Source organism: Leptopilina boulardi, unplaced genomic scaffold (genome assembly GCF_019393585.1).
Source record: "Leptopilina boulardi isolate dan_hultmark-lab unplaced genomic scaffold, ZJU_Lbou_2.1 LbouV2_119, whole genome shotgun sequence".
Classification (NCBI taxonomy): Eukaryota; Metazoa; Arthropoda; class Insecta; order Hymenoptera; family Figitidae; genus Leptopilina; species Leptopilina boulardi.
The window spans coordinates 373,459-391,758 of NW_026137662.1; the positions used below are offsets into that span (position 1 = coordinate 373,459).

An 18,300-nucleotide genomic window follows, 5' to 3' on the forward strand; every position below is an offset into this window, starting at 1 on the left:
CGTTGATTATCGAACCGAACGATCGACTCTCGAAGGAGAAAACTTCAACGTTATTCTCTATATATAACAGAATACATATATATATATATAGCGAAGCTTCCTGATATTTCTTCGCGTTTTCTGTCGACGAAGCGACTATTAAAATATCACAAGCGATTAATCGACTCTATCAGAATCTTGAGTTTAATGGAAGTTAAATCAGTTGCTGACATGCATCGAGTGATCGACATCAATCAAATTATAAAATGATGGAGAAAAAAAATCAATACACTTTCTATAGTAGTCATATTGAGATTTAAAATTCGATTAAAGATAAATAGAATAAGATTAGAGGAATGCTGTTTTGTTTTTCTAAATTCAAGATCGAAAATATTATTAGAAAACAGAAAATTCCATGTATAAATAAAAAAGAATTAATTATTTATTCGAAACAGTAATTTACCTGTTGCAGTAAATAAACGTTCATAGACATCTCAAGAGAACTCATTAAAAAAATAAAGTTCACCAAACATAATCCTCAGAAAATTCCACTTATACACTTTTAAAAAACCTATTTTTCATTTTCTTTCCAATAATATGAAAATACGAAAAAAAAGAGAAGAAAATTAAAAATTCACGCCACTTTGCAAAATTATTAAATTATTATTACATATAATGCCGTTACAGTAGCCGGATATGTATCTGATTCTGATTGATCTCAGAAGGCAATATACTCTGAGATTCCGAACAAATACACGAGTTCGATTATTATTATTGGCATATGCGATATATACTATCAATAGAACGTTAAAGATAGAACGGGTTTTTGTAATATTGAGTAAGAAAAGCAAAAGAAAAAGCCGATCTTTGCTAATCACGTATTAGTCATATTGAATAATGTGGAAATTATCGAGTCCACTGGCCATGCATCACGCTTTCCATATAAATGTTTCAAGTCGAGTGTAAATACATGACTGGTAATTGGGCACGTCCACTGCCTGCCAATCAGATGAGGGATTAATACGCGGGTACGAATCGCGCGTTCATACAAAAACAAGAACAAAAAAAAAATACGCGTTAAAAAGGACCACTCAACAAGCAGTACAAGAAAAAAAAATCTAGTAAAAATTATTTTTCTACATGAGTTGCACTTTTTTTTTTTGCAAATTGACATAAACATTTTCGTTGTCATAGCAAAAAAATTAGCTGCTATAATAATTTTGATAGATCCGATATCAGTTAGCGTCTGTGAATGCCTTCTTTTTTGCATGTACTAAATTTGAATTAAAAATATAGTTGAACTAAAAATATCGTATTATTTTTAATAAAAAATAATTTAAAATAAGTTTCTGTGGTTTGAATTTTCTTTTCTTCAAAAAATTGTTATTTCCTTTTGACTCGAGCAAAAACTGGAGCTTATTTTCGAAAAAAAAGAACAATCATGAATGACGGGGCGATTATATTATATATTATAGTGGCGAATGGGACATATGTGGAATGTTGGCATGATGCGTGCATATAAGAGAAGGACGTTAGACGATTAAGGAGGCCGAGAATTCAAGAGTTAAACATATATGTGCCATTCCAGGAGTTTTTTAGCACTTTTCGGAGTAACCTTTCCAAATTAAATGAAACATTTTTTTAATAATATTTATTAATATAAAGGTCCAAAAAAATCACTTTTTAAGTAAAAACAATTGTTTATTTAAAAAATACAACAATAAATAATGCAAAAAATTCACTTTTTTCCTGCAACTCCAAATAAATTGGTTTAAAGATCAAAATTTTCCTTATTTTTCAAGCTTTAATACCGCACAAGAAACATAGAGTCCGTGAAAATATTCAACTCACAATTTTTTAAACAATGTTTGTTTACTTTTTTGTATTATATTTACTGTGAAACGTCTGCTAAAGCTGCGCGCGACGTTTGGAAGTTGTCGCTTTCCTTATTGAGCAGAAGCTCATTACACTAGCGTAGTAGAAAGCATCTTGTGCGAAAAGTGAGGTTATGTTGTCATTAAACGAAACGTAAAAATTTCTGGTTATCACATTGAATGGTTTTTAATTATCTACTTTGCAGTAAAAAATCATAAAAAACATTTTTGAAGGATGAAAAACCTCACTTTTCACACAACATGTTTTTTACTACGCTAGTGTAATGAGCTTCTGCTCAATAAGGAAAGCGACAACTTCCAAACGTCGCGCGCAGCTTTAGCAGACGTTTCACAGTAAATAAAATACAAAAAAGTAAACAAACATTGTTTAAAAAATTGTGAGTTGAATATTTTCACGGACTCAATGTTTCTTGTGCGGTATTAAAGCTTGAAAAATAAGGAAAATTTTGATCTTTAAACCAATTTATTTGGAGTTGCAGGAAAAAAGTGAATTTTTTGCATTATTTATTGTTGTATTTTTTAAATAAACAATTGTTTTTACTTAAAAAGTGATTTTTTTGGACCTTTATATTAATAAATATTATTAAAAAAATGTTTCATTTAATTTGGAAAGGTTACTCCGAAAAGTGCTAAAAAACTCCTGGAATGGCACATATATATATACACGTAAATTTATATACATATATATATACGTGTGTGTAAACTATCCATATATGTATATATAAATGTACGAAGAGGTATAAGAGTAGAGTGGCTAGTTTTTCCTCTATCGAGAAGGATGAATGAACCCAGCAATTTGTTGGGAGCGAGGACCGATGCTACGGGTTGCAACGCTGTTATCCAAGGGGCCCTATTATCTCTATAATCTCGACTAGTGGAACCAGTAGCAGTGTGCTCCAATAGAATCCTCCGCACCGATTTACCATAATATACACTAAGAAGCCGAACACCACTATATCTTTCCAATGTACATTCAGTTCGCACGAACCTTCCCCCCTTTTATATATATATATATATATACTCGGATAATAATACCCCCTTTTCCATAATCTCTATTTCTTTCAATCTCCTTCATCAACAAACCATTTTCTCTTTCCACTGACTATCGTTTATGTATCCTCCTTTGTTCATTACATTTTCAGCTTCTGATTCAATTAAACCAAGAGATTCGATTAGAGAAAATAAATAATCCTTGCCAGGGAATGTAAATTATAGATGAATTGATGTACAAATGAAGAACGATTGGAAAATAAAAGAAGAATTATAAAGGAGGAATATTGTCTTCTTATTTATTAGAGAATAATATGATATTATGCTTTTTTACTCTATAAAGAAAGAAAAGATCTTTTTTTTCCGATAAAAAATAGTAAGCTTTTAAAATACTTGTTTTTTATAAATAGGTATATACTTTATATGGAATTAAAAAGGCGGTAGATGAGAGATTGGAAGGTGAGCTTTAAATATGGTTAAAGAATGATTAAGGCGCCGGGGTACACAAGAGATAATCAATTACCGCCGCAGCACAACCTTCTTCTTCTTCTTTATAACTTGTCTAGTTCTTTTTTTTTCTAAAAAACCGCACACGTTGCCATATCAAAAAAAAAAAAACCTGTCCTAAAATTTTTGACTTCTTTCCACGAATATATAAACAAACTTCTTTTGCACATTGACAAAATGCGTCTTTTCTAAGAAGGATCAAAAAGATGATAATGATGATGATGATGATTCACAAAACACGATAAAAATTTCCTAATTTATATATCCTTTACTAATGTATTTAATAAATAGAAATTAAGGACCAAAAAAGAAAATAAAAATTCAGAATCCCCTGCATGTAACTAGAGTTCGATTACTTCATTTTATTTCATATATATGAGATTGATAATCGTATTTTAGTATCGCTTGTAAGGTATTATTACAGCTATAGTTGTTTTCGAACGATCCGTCCATTGCTTAATAATTATTACACGAGAGTTGGGTACTATTTTTTTTTATATATAAAGAGAGAAACTTGCGGTACTTTATCTTTGTATCTTTCTGCTCATGTGAGCATTTCTCCAGGATGATATTGAATAATTTTTATACAAAAAATAAATAAATAAAATTGCACAAATTTGTCGACTGCAATACATTATTGTAATAATAATTTCAATTAAAAAATTTATAAACACTGCAATGGATGTCTTATTTTAAGACACAAGGCACTATTATTTAAATTCTTATTTAATTCAAATAAAAATTATTTGCTCCAAGTAAATATTTATTTGATAACAGTAAAGTAACCAATTATTTGAATCAAATAAATTTTTCTTCATAGGAGGTTATGATTAGAATATCTTATTTTTGGATCAAGAATAGTATATTATGTGGCAAGCACGTAAAGTAGTACTTTTTAGGTGAGGATGTAATTTTCAGTACGAGCTGTCGTTAGTGCGACGTAGGTGAGACGAAGGCGAGCTGTAGGTGAGATGAAGACGAGCCGAAGGCGAGTCGAGTCGAGCCGAAAGCGAGCCGAGTCGAACCGAAGTCGCACAGACAGCGAGTATTGAAATCATCCGAACCTAAAAATTACTACGTGCGAGCCACATACGCTATTTTTTTCGCCATTGTTATGAAAAAGTGAAACAATTTTAAAGAAAAAAAATAATAAAAATTGATAAATAAAATAAAAGCAAAAAAAAAAATTATGCAAAAATTAACAACTGCCTAAAAAAGACTTTATAGGGCAGTTTACTGCCTAAAAAAGACTTTATACGGCAGTTTGCTGCCTAAAAAAGTCTTTTTTAGGCAGTTGGCCCAAACTGCCTTAAAAAGTGCTACTTTATCTGCCCAAAACAGGCACAAAAAAGACACTTTTTCATGTCAATGGCGAAAAAAATAATTTTTTATTAATAAAATTTAAAGTTAAAAAAGTAGTAAACAAATTTTTCGTGCATTTGAACGTGAAGAACTTCAGGCACATTATTTACAATAAAATAATTTTATAAAGTAGTACCAATTTTCATATACAATTACAATTTTTAAACGAAAAAAAAATAAGAAAATTGTTTTAAAAATAATTTATCAAGAAAAAGAGGCACTGTATATAAATATAAAATCTGGTTTTGAAAACGGGATCATTGAAGGTATGCGAGATGTGGTATAAACATTGGTAATAGACGTCCCATCTCGATATATTAAACTTCATGTTCCACACAGGGGAATTTAAGAGCCACGAAATGGTGCATAAACGTTGCACTGTAAAATGCAGCACGCCAAGCCGTATCTTCTAGGAGTAATAACGCGTGTGATACGCACCGGACAGGTAGCCCTTGGGCAATTGAGAACTGAAGAAAGAGAGAAGAAAATACATATATAGGAAGAAAAAGAAAATCCCTTCCAAGGATTCGCGATAGAGTGAGAGAGAAATAAAAAAAAACAGAACGATGGGAAGGGGGGAGGAATAAGCCCCCGCGGGTGAATACAGCTCTTGCGCGAAGAAAACAGTGGCGTAATCATTATTTCGACCTTGAAATTCTAACAACCGAAACATTATTCAGATAATCTCCGAGAAGAATGAAATTTTTATTTTTTTTTTAAACATTAAATCTGAGCTTGTATAATTTTTTGAGGAGAAAAAAAATATAATTGATTTAAATAAAAATTATTTATTTTAAAGAAATATTTATTTAATAATAGTAATCGATTCTAAATAAATTTTTTTCCAGTGTTAAAATGATGTTAAACATATATAGAAATGCATTTTAATAGAAATTTGAATAAAAATTCTTTTAAATTAAAAACTCCGTTATAAATGAAAATTTTTAGGATAATAAAATTTGCGGCTAAATGAATATTACACCAGGAGAAAAATTAAAGGGGATTAAAATTTTATCTAAAGAAAAATTATATATTGTTTTTTTGAATTACGCCACTGATAGAAGAACGTTTCGTTGTAGAAACGCGAGTGATGAAGGAGAGAGTATGAAGAAGCAAGAAAGAAATAAAAGAAAGGTAAAGAGAAAGAGAAGAGGGGGGAGAGAGAGAGAAACAAGTGTACTTGAGGGCTGAGGTAGCCTCCAGGCTCAACATAGCATGATTATGAGCCGCAATTATGTCTCCTCTGGGCTGCTGGCCACGAAAAGGTCGTCGGGTATAATGGAGCACAAAAGTTGATCTTAAACCAAGAAGAACTCATCTCAATTAAAATATAGAGAAGTCTCGACTACAAATATTATATATACTATAATAAAAGAATTGTCCTTGAAAAAATGATTCGTCATTGTCGAATGATATACTTAAAAACCAAAATATGATATATACAAAAAAAAGCACTTAAAAAAAATTTACAAAAAATTAAAAGATACCAAGAAAAAAGTAGAAACCAGTAGCTAAAATATAATAATTGTATAATTGCTATAAAAAAACGTTTCTTTTTTCTTCGATTGCTTCACGAAAATTAATTACTTCTCAGGATATATGAATTAAAATCATGAGAGGACAAGAGATTAAATGATTTCATGAACGACAGGTTAATCCCCTAATAAAATAATTGATTCGTTTTCTAAAGTCATATTAAAACTTGTTTTTTTTTTGTTTAATTCATATGAAAAACAGGTTCCATGTTATCATAATTAAAGGGTGAGGAGAGCCCTTTAATTTCCACGATCTCCGACTATAGAGAGAAAGAGAGAGAGAGAAAATCGATTCCGACAAAGTGCTCTCTTTAAGAGGGTTAAATAAAAATAATTATGGAGAACAAGCTAATATCTTTGGGTTACGAGGAAACTTTTAGTGTTACCGCGTATACCTATATATATATATATATATATATATATATATGAGCAGGACATGGTCGAAGTCTAGGTTTCTTTTTTTCCCGTCATTAAGGTTTTATTTCGAAATCTACTTTTTACACATTATATTTAAATTGATATATCATATATATTTTTTTTTCATTATACACTTTGCTTGTTTTATTTGAAAAACATTTAACTTTTTACGATAAATTTAATTTACAATAAAATAATTTTTATTAATTATTTTATTTATATTTATTCTAGTTTAATTATTTAAATAAATTCTACACAGAAAAGAAAACTTTATCTGGAATAGCGAAAGGTTTCGCTAAAATAGTGAAAGATTTAACTCAAGCAATAAAAAACGTTTTGCTGTTCTAGTGAAAAATTTTCTGCTTTGCGAAAGAAAATCGTACACTTGACTATTATCAAATAAATATTTATTTGTATTAAACAAATATTTAAATAAATTATTAAATAATAATTAAAATATTACGCATTATAGATAAAAACATAATAAAACGTGAAAAAAAGGAAAAAATTTTTTTTTTTTTTTCTAAAAGAGGGATGATTTCGAGAACGTGCTCGTACTTTAAAAGAGAGAGAGGAAATCGAGTGAAGTGGTCCGACCAAAGCTTCCGGTCTCAGATGACGTAACTTGTTGCAGCCACTGTACCAGTCCTCTGCGCGATCAGTGGAGGAGTAGGATCGACCAAACAGGTAAAACGTTCATTCCGCAGGTATACTACATGTGAATAAGAGAGAGAGAAAGAAAAAGTTGAAGTTGTATTAGTACTAGTGTTGGTAAAAAAGAAAAGTGGGAGGCTAGATTCGCAAAGGAGAAAGAAGTGGGGGGAGGGGGAAGAAATAAAAAAATACCAACTCGCGGCTCGAAGATGAGAAGAAAGGGGGAGGGGGAGAGAAGATGAAGGAGACGCGCGTTGCAAAGGAGAGCAAAACGAGAAGACTATCGAGAAAGAGAGAGAGAGAGAGGGAGAAGAAGTCTCAAGAGAGAGAAAGAGAGTGAATGGGGGTGGGGGATGCAGGGGCCCTCCGCGAGGCACGTTCCCACGATCTCATGAATGAACTCGCGTGGCTACTTGGGGTGGGTGGGGGGACTGCCCCCCACCAACATAACTTAAGATTCTTGTTGCTTGCCAACTTCTTGTTATATAGATAATGGGGTGGGGCAAAATTTTTGCCGCGGGACATTAAAATACATATTACATACTCTATGTGAGGGTAAGAAACTTATATACTAGGGTAAAACCTATCAACTCCACCTGTTATATTTTATGACTAGAGGAGAGATAATGAGAAATATTTTCTTGTTGACGGCGTTTCTCTGCGCGGTAATTTTATCATTTTTTATAACATTTTTAATTATTATTTCTTTTCTTTCGAAACAAAAAAAAAATGTATTGCAATTTTTATTCATGTACAAAAATTATCGTCAAATAATTAGTGAATTTTTTTGGTATTCTTTTTTTCATAATAATAATGAATAGAGATTTAATCACGAAATAAATCTGCTCATCTCATTTCCTGGACCAGTAAACTCGAATACGAGTTTCAGTATTGTGAATGAAATGGAGTCGCGTGGCGCTAAGTGACGTCACAACCTGTTGCTATACCTGTTATTTCCTCTCACATTCATTGTAATTAAATTTTCGATTATTGTCAATATAATTAGAATAAAAAAGCATTTGGAACCGAAAGAAATTTTTTCATTTACAAATAAAATAACAAAAAAAAAATATTAAAACAAAATTATATTAGAAAGAACAATTTTTATACTCTTTGAATATTATTTTGCTTTAATTATTATTTATTTTCTGTCTTTATTAATATTATATTTAAAAAAAATTATAAAAAATGAGAATATAAAATTAATAAAAACAGTAAATTCTGTTTAAAAAAAAAATCTCATCGATTCACGTGCTCTGTACTTTCAGTGGCAAACTAAAATCAATAAAAATGTTATTACCATAAAAAGGCAATATAGAAAACTGCTTTATCCGCAAATGGTACTGGAAAGTGACGCGACCTATAGGAAATCCATTGAAACTTAACGATTACTTTAGAGAGACTACCGACAGATGTCGACACATCATCAAGGATCAACTCACCGGAAAATTTGAAAATTCTCAATATTCAATGAAATTAATTTCTCAGGTAAATGAAACTTTGAATAAAAATTAAAATTCTATTTTTTTTGTGAAAACTTTTCACAATAATTCCTATCGTAATCGACTAAAGTGGTTATCATCATTATAATAATTGATCATTATTAAATTGATTTAACAGACAATTCTGATACCTTATCAATGAATACTATATAAATCTACATGATACCTGAAACACATGTACAATTTCTATCGAATATAAAAATAAAAATCAATGACAATTGTAAATAATTATTTGTTAAAAATATTTATTTTTTTCCCTTCTATATTCACGTCAAATGACAATAAATATTTCATTTGGAAAAATTTTGCTAAAGATAAAAGTAAAAGAGGAATCGGATTCGTCAAAGAAATGTAAAACTTTCTGATTGCAAAATCATCGATTGACGTAAAAAGCATAAATTATTTAAATTAAATTCAACATTTTTAAAGTCTGCAAAAACGAATATCAAATGCGTTTCACGGTATTGATCATTTTTTATGTATGAAATTCTGTATCAGATATACATGTATGTATAAATATATGGAAAGCTATAAGGAAGAAATTTGGACCAGTGCATAGAATTTGAATTTAAAAATAAAAAAAAAGATGCAGGAATAATCTATCTCAAGAATCTCTTTCTTTCTCTTTTTGCATTCTTAAAAAAAGCTATTACACCCAGAGAAATTTGTTTTATTTCAACTAAAATATAATCTATTTTGAATTGAATAAAAATATTGTACTTATCCTCAGAGTTCTAAAGAAAGTACAACTTTTTATGGATACTTATATCCCATTAGAAAATAATTATAATGAACTATTTTTAAATTACGTGAAATTTAATATACGCATATAAAAGAATGAGAATAATAAAATCTTTTCGCTTAAAATAGACAAGTATTTCGAAGAAAAAAATTAAATAAAAACATATAGAATTACGCGTGCAACAGTATGATATCAGTTATCACCGATAAAATACAATAGAAGGCGTATATCAAGAAACTGAAATTTCAAAATGTTACATCGTTCGTATTTTAAAAGTAAAATACTAAATTAAAAAAATATCAAAACCCAACAAGGAAAAAATCAAAACACACTGATACATATAACGAATATAATCGAAAAAAAATCAGTTATATTGTATTTTTGCAATAAACGTTCAAAAATAAGATAAACGATCACGAAACGAAAGAAGATGAGTGGGGAAAATTTGAGAAGAATACCTAAAATGACAGTGATCATTGGACGTTTTGTGTGGTACTTGGTGAGTTTCGCGTGAAACTGTGTAATTTCGTTTTGCGAAAGAATATATACATTATTATATGTGTTGCAAGGGGTTTGTGACATATATATATATACATATATAAAAGCGTCAGTTGGCGTCGACGACACAGGGATCGAGAACGTGAGAAATCTATTTGGTTCGGCTCGGTTGCTATATCAAGGGCGGATCGATCGATCGACTGGTCCATCGATCGATTGCACGCACGGTTGCGGTTACATATTTCACGCAACATGCAAAAACCACCTTATATATTACATTTAATACATATACACCCATATAATATATATACGTATGCATTTGTGAGGTTTCGGTTCTTGTCTTTCACACGAAGCCGACTCGATCAATTTCTGTGTGACTTTGACTTGATTTTATCTCCCAAGAAGAAAATTAAAAAAAAAAAAACTTTTTTTAAACTTCTCTTGTCTATATTGAATCAAGAACCTTCAAATTTCAAGGGTTTCACAAATAAAAACCACATATAATGCTCTCACATTTCTTATTTGTTTAAACTAAATATTCCACTTTTCATAAAAATTCTATATTTTAATAATGTGATTTTTGAATTTGATTAAATAAAAAATTTTCATTTTTTCGATATTTTAAACGATTATGATGTCGCGTTGAAAGATAGAAATCGTTAGAAAACCCAGGTAAACACACACAGTAGTATACAAGATCGTATAGATGTCAAAACTCGCTACTACTGACCGTGTGCATTTTAAATTCCCATGGGCTTTTTTTTCTTGGTCCTTGATCTCATATAGATTTGGGAACTTGGTATCAGATTTTAACGCACATATTTAGAATCAACAACAAAAAAAAGGGACCTGTGATAACAATCTTTTCTCTACACGTTATATTGGTTAAGTAAAATTGAATCTTTGAAATAAATCGAAAAATATTTTCTCCCACACAAAAGCACTTCAATCTTGAAAGTATATTTTCAATATCAAATCAGAGTGTCGAATCATCGGATTAAAAACCCCCTGATAAAAAAACCTAAACATGAAATATAGGAACAAATTGCAAACAACAAAATTCAAAACAATCAATCTTTTGAATTAGAAAAATTAATAGTAAATTTTTTTACTATCAAATTAGTAAAATTTAACTAATTCAAAATCAAAAAGTGAGTCACTAGTTAAAATTAGTTAAAATTTGTACTAATTCCTATTTAGTAAACAGTGTTGAAATTTTGTAATTGTAAATTTGATTTTTGAAAATTAAAAGATGCATCTATGAAAAGTGGGGGCACGATAATAATTCTTGTATCTCAGGCACGTATGAGACGACGGGCCCCGTTCATCCGGTATCTGGTTGTGGAATAAATTGAATGTATGTCTTTTCCTACGAATACGAAGCGAGCCACTGTGAGAAGCTTCTTAGAATGACAAAACGTCCCTTATCCCTTCCAAACATAAATATATATGCTGTATGCATGACAACCGACACCCTCGGAGAGAGTTCGACGTTTCTTAATGTCCCACACTTATATATATATACAACAAACATATATTTCTCTAAAAGAAAAAAACTTTAAACTTTCAATTTTCTCTATCGTCCGAGATGACAATCACGTTTCAAATTTTCGACTTTTACGATATAACCAAGATAATATACTGTCATTTCTGTCATTTTTCCTTCTACTCAATGAAAATTACTTTACCTTTATATTTTTTAATATTTCCATTTTTAAAAGAAGAAACATTTTCTTAAATTTATGGAACGTTGTTTCAATATATACAGGAAATATTAAACTATAAAACTGTAAAACTTTCTTCAGTTGTCTAAATGCCATCTGAGTTTCTATAACGAATTTTTATTCAACAGAATTTTTTTCCATCTAATTTTTACAAAATTCTTAAAACACCGAATTTTTATTTTTCCGAAATGAATAAAATAGCCGAATAGTCAAGTAACCGATTATATTTGAATCAAATAAATTTTTTTCAGTGTAATTAAGAAGTTGATTAATGAGTAGAAAAAGTCATTCATTGACATAAGATTCTAGTATACAAGCAGTAATAATGAATAATCAAAAAGAGAGGCGGGGGGGGGGGGGGTAAAGTAAAAAGAAACAAATTTGTTTCGCTACGTCAATGTCACTGCGCGCGGGTACAATGGCAATTTACATAAAACATTTCGCGTTTACTGTCATTGGAATACTATCAAGGGATCACGTAACAATGGTCAGTCGCGATTGTTACAGAAAAGCTCAACAGCGATTGCATTATTAAAGAGAGAAAATAAAAGAGTGACAACTGCTATATATGATGGGAAAATAAAAACCAATGCTCTATAACACATTTATCACAATAATAAAAAATAAATAAGCTCTTTCCATATACACACGTATACAATAATTGTATAAACGATTCAAAAAAATTCCTCTATCTTACATGAATTTTTAATTTCACAACGATGACATGATCAATTAACATTATATATAAAAAGACTATTTTCAACTCGTATATACAAATTCACAAAATGTCTCGACTAAAGATATTTAGAGTATATATATATATGTATATCATTATAGTGAAGAGATAGTGAATAATTAATTCCTTTCCGACGGCGTTTATTTTATTCATATATAAAATTAGTTCGAGATTTATTAAAAAATATTATATAGTTATATAGAATATGCTTTTTTGTGAATTTAATTTTTACATTTTAATTATTAAATTCAACTTCCTTTCTATATATGAGGAAGCAAAATAGATATTATACTATTTTTCGCAATTTTTCTTTTTCTTCGTAAAATATATTTAGAGCCTATGTACTATTCAAACATATATTCAAATAAAATTTTATACAAAATTTAATGAATTTCAAATAAATTAGAAAGAGGAAATGATGAACCGCAAGTTTTTTTTTCTTTTTTGTAAACAAAATTTTCTCTTTAAAGTTTTTGAAGCAAATTTTGCGGGATGATGATGATGATGATGATGAAAAATGTGAATGGGTGCATCGTGAAAGTCTAAGTTAATACAGAGAGAAGACGCTGACAAAGAACATGCGAACAGACCACCGGATGTAATGTCAACCCTTCCGTGACGTGAGCCCTGTTTTACAGTGCGTAATCGTCGTGATTATTTATTTCTAATAAAGCATCTAGAAGCCCTTCGATGAAGCCAGACCCTTGTTTCCGGTTAAAAAATAAAAAAAAAAGAATTTTCTTTCTCATAAGTATAATAGAAAACTAGAAAAAAAATTAATTTTTCAGAGAATGAAAACACTTTTTTTATAATGATTAAGAAACAAAGAAGAAATTAATATTTTAAAAATAAAACTTAAGTTTCGATATTTTTCTTTTTGGAAAAAGATGAAGAAGAAGAGAAGAAAAATGCGTCAGCGAAGCATTTATTTATGGGATTAAAAAGAAAGAATCTCGATAGGCCAGACTCGAGTGTGATTATATGATGCCAACAGAGCTTCTCCAATATCAGTTTATTCCATCAAAAAAGTATATTGCGATAATCAATTTACATGCTCTGTTTGCAATTTCATTCGAGAAAAAAATACTCCTCATTATTAAATTATTTACATTTGACAATAAAACAAATTACATCCTGCTAATATTTACTCCTATCATTTTCTAAAATCGTTATAAATATTCTAACACCCAGATAAATCTTTTATTTACTTTTCTTTGAGACAAATAACATTTATTTCAATCAAATAAAAATATATTTGTCTCAGAGCCTAGTAACTGTTTGTTTCAAATAAAAAAATTTATTTGAAACAAATAAAATTTTTATTTAAACCAAATAAAATTTATTTGAAAAAAATAATTATTTGGCATCCTTCTATATTAATGTTATCTTGAAAAATAATGAAATTCAAATTTCGGAAAATAATTCAATTAATCGCTTTCTATAATTTAATAAAATGGAGATATATATAAAAAGTTGATAATCTCTCATGGATTTAGTTAATTTAATTTATACGAAGATTGGAGATAAATCCAAATACTATTTAAGTTGCAATTTACGACAATCAAAATAATTTCCGGTTTGATATAATTGTCAGTCTGAGGAAAATGCTAATTTTTATCTCTCAATAGTATATATATACTTGAATTCAATGTAAAGTTCATGAATAGTTAAATATGTCATTCATGATTTTCTCCGAGAGAACTTTAAATAAATTAATAATATTACAGAAAACTAAAATTAGTCGTATAATTAAAATCAATTTGAAAAAAAGAAGAAAAATTATTCAATTTTTCAGACAAAATAATTGGTATGCCTTGGGACAATCTTTATACCAAAAATTGAGCCAATTAATTTTTGTTAAAATCAATTCAAAAATACTTTTCCTATAAAACAAATTTTTTGATATACCGGATATTTTAATAACTTTGCGGAAATCTGAAAAAATGTTTAATCATAACTGACGGAAATAATCGCAAAAAGAATATCTATTCCCTCTTCTTTTTCCCGTTTTCCAAATAATCTCAATATTTCCGGTATAATGAACAAACCAGCATCTCTGAATCTAAACGAATGTTTCCGCTTTTAATTGTGAAAAAAAATTTCTGAAACTAAGTGCATTAATGTTACTAATGATGTTTTTACCCCGCAGCCCATAAGTTTAATTCTCATAAAAGTGAAGTAAATGAAAGGGGCATTAGATGAACGCTAAGTAAGTACATTAGATACAACATGAGAGTGAGAGAAAGAAATATTGTCGCGTGGTAGTAATCGGTTGTTGTTATGTGTGTGTGTAGGAATGTCAAAGCAAAGAAGAAGAAAAAAAAGGAGAAAAAAAATGTCAGTTGCGAATCTAGTCGTTCAAAGGCCAGTAGGTGGTAAAACTATGAGTAGGTATGTGAGCAAACTATTACAATAAAGGAGTTCGCATCAGTGAGTGTGTCGACGGCTTGTTGTAGCACGTGTATTACATATGAAATGCAAGAGAAGGGAAGGCGGGGGCGTCTAGTGGGGGGACCTTAATGAGGATGCTGCTGATTATCCAATTCGTAAATTCTCGCTACATTTTCATCGTACTCGGCCTAACCGCGAGTAACAAGTCTCACACATATTCTTATTCGACCCTCTCGATATTGGATAAACCTTTACTAATCGTAAATATAAACTGGGATTCATTCATCCATTTAAACGAAACGAATCGAATCTCTCCTTTAGGTCATATTAATTTTACTTAAACAGTTTTTCTTTTAAATCCATACACAGATTGCTTAAATGAATGACATGCGGGTCAATCTCTTTTTTTTTTTGAAAAATTTACTTTGATTCTATCATTCTCTCTTTTTTTTATCATTATTGATGTACATTTAATTACATTGTTATTTGTACAATTAGATGAATAGTTGAATCAAGAAGATGATTTAGCTAATCTAATGTTCGTTGTTTGCGCTCTCTAATTGTATTAGTGGAAAAGTACTTAATTCTCAACAGAAAATTTTTTAAATTGTTCTATACAGAACGTAATTTTGTCAAATAAAAAACTACAACATGATGCTGAAGTCCGCAACGTTTTTATAAACGAAAACGAAAAAATAATTAGACAATATCTATTACTTTGGGTTAAAATTAAAGTTATTCGGGGGTAACTGGTTTTTATAAAAGTATTAATTTCTTGAAAGTTTGTGCAAATCAAAATTAGAGATAAATTGACATGAAAAAATAATTCTATTTTAATTTTTCGTTTTTGAAAACGTTGCGGACTTCAGCATCATACTACAACTGCTAATAATTTTTGCAGATTTCAATTTGTAGAATTCATACTTCTCTGTTTGTATAATAAATAATTTGAAGGTCGCTAGCCAAACTAGGCAGAAATTGGCATATTTTTGTTACGTAGGCAAAATTTCAAATGAGAGTAAGAGTTTGAAAATTAGTGTACAAAAAAAGACTTACCGAGTGAGCTTTCCTGGTCGGAGAGGTCGGAGAGCGAAGGCACCTTGCGCATTGAGGTAAATCGGGCAGGAAGTGTTGGCACCAGGCCTTCTTCTTCGGCATCCGAGGTCAACTCCTGTTTCATGTATTTGGCCATCATTAGCATTACGCCGCTTCCACCACCGCCGTTGCCGCATCCCAAAATGCTGGCCACACTTTTTGATTCACGCTAAAACAAATCAAATACAATTTTTAATTTAAAAAATATATTAAATTATTAATTAATTAGTCAATAACTTACTAATATTAACTTAAAAATATATCACGAATATAAGGAAATTAATTCTAACATATAAAATACAAAATTAATTCGCGAATAAAAAATGTCAACTAAAATATAAATATAACAAAATAATTTACATAGAAGATAAAATTTAATAAAGAAATCTGTCTAATAAATATTTTAATGACATTTAAAACAGAAAGAGACAGAGAGAGTTAAAGAAAAAACAGAGAGAATTTTCATAATTTAGTACCAAGTCAGGAAGTTGAAATTATCTGGAAATGAAAATATACAGGACCAACCGAATAATTAAAAGACTATTGATAAATAGTTGAAAATAAATGAAGGAAAATTTGCACACAACAATAAACTAGAGAAAAATGTAACAAAAAAAAAAGAAAAAAATATTTTTAATATTTTTTTAAATAAATTTAAATTTATTTATATACACTAAATCTTTATGAAATATACGAAAAGTCACTTCGCGGGGAAATAAACAGATTTTATTATTAAATATACCTAATTATGTTTACAATATATTTATGTCGCTAATGATGAATTGCAAGAATCAAATAAGTGTATTAACCCACACGTAATGTAACGCTTTTTACATAATCATAAATGTGTTCGAGTTCTATTTGCGGTACATAATGTTTATTAACAAAGAAAATACATAAAGGGGGCTGTCCACGAGTTACGTAATATTATTCGAGAGAAATATATAGGCATCATTATCATCAACGATAATGAAAGAGAAGGAATTACTCCTTTTAAAATAATTCTCCGTAAATGTCTAATAATAATAAAAAATATAAAATAATAACAATTATTATTTTAATTATAATAATAATATAATAATAATAATAATAAAAATAAAATAAAAAATAAATAAAATATTGAACCAAAGAATGATTTAAAACAAAATAAATTTTAACATCTTTTACATCAAAGTAATCAAATGATGCATAATGATTCAATAAAATTTTACCGGACTGAGATTGACGTTGACAAATTTTCTTTTATTGTATAGAGGATATTAAATTATAAAGATAATATAGAGTATAATGAGCACATTGACTTGACAGCTCAATTTAATAAATAATATATTATAATCGTTATATAACTTTGTTTTTATTAAAAAACAGTGTCTTCTTTTTCTTCAAATTTTAATTAACTTTAAATATCTTTTTCACAGAGCTTTATAAAAAGAATTTAATTTAAAAAATTATTATTATTATTATTATTATTATTATTATTATTATTATTATTATTAGACTGAAAAAAATGTATTTAAACCAAATAATTTTTATTTGAATGAAATAAATAATATTTGAACCAATAATTTCTGTATTTGAAATAAATACCATTTAATTGACTCAAATACACTGTAAAAAGAAAGTCTTATTTTAAGGCCGAAAAGAGGTCTTATTTTAAGAGGCAACATTTTTAAGGCAGCTTTGCTGAATTTACGCAATGCAATTTCCATTAAGGTTACTAGCGCTGATTTTAAGACTCATCTGAAAATAAGATCTTCTTTTTACAGTGTAATAATTGTTTAATACAAATAAATATTTGATAATAAGAAGTAGAAAAAGTTAAAATAATAATTTGAATAAAAAATAAAAATTCCTACAAAGATATTTGTAATGAATATTATAGTGGGGTACAAAAGGGGAACTAAGAGTGCTTTGCTCAGCAGAATCATGAATGAATGGTGAACCTGCTATAGTAGACTTACACAGAGAGAAAGAGAGAGAGGAATAGAGGGGAAATAGAGTATAGTATATACAATATAATGAAATGAAAACTAACGCACACAAACTTAAATTATTGATTCTTTTTACTGAATAATTATATAATATTTGAAAAATATATATAATTATTAGCCCCTAATTATTAATATAATATTTTCGAATTGAAAATTTCACCGATGTGAGACTTTTTAAAATACGCGAGAATGAGCAAGAAATAAAAATGAAGAGAACAAAGAGAGAAAGAAAACGAGTTTCATCACAAAAGCATAAGGGGGAGGGAAGGAGAAAGAGGAGGA

At 29.0% G+C, this 18,300-nt stretch overlaps 1 protein-coding gene across 5 annotated transcripts in view; it reads right to left on the reverse strand.

Moving 5' to 3' along the window:
- LOC127284267 (ETS-like protein pointed) overlaps positions 1-18,300 on the reverse strand; it is a 94,072-nt gene that overhangs the window by 58,469 nt on the left and 17,303 nt on the right. For all 5 annotated transcript variants that reach the window (XM_051309651.1, XM_051309674.1, XM_051309658.1 and 2 more), the window contains one exon: positions 15,989-16,196. In XM_051309651.1, the coding sequence (XP_051165608.1) occupies positions 15,989-16,196 (208 nt within the window). The remainder of the gene's footprint in view (positions 1-15,988; positions 16,197-18,300) is intronic.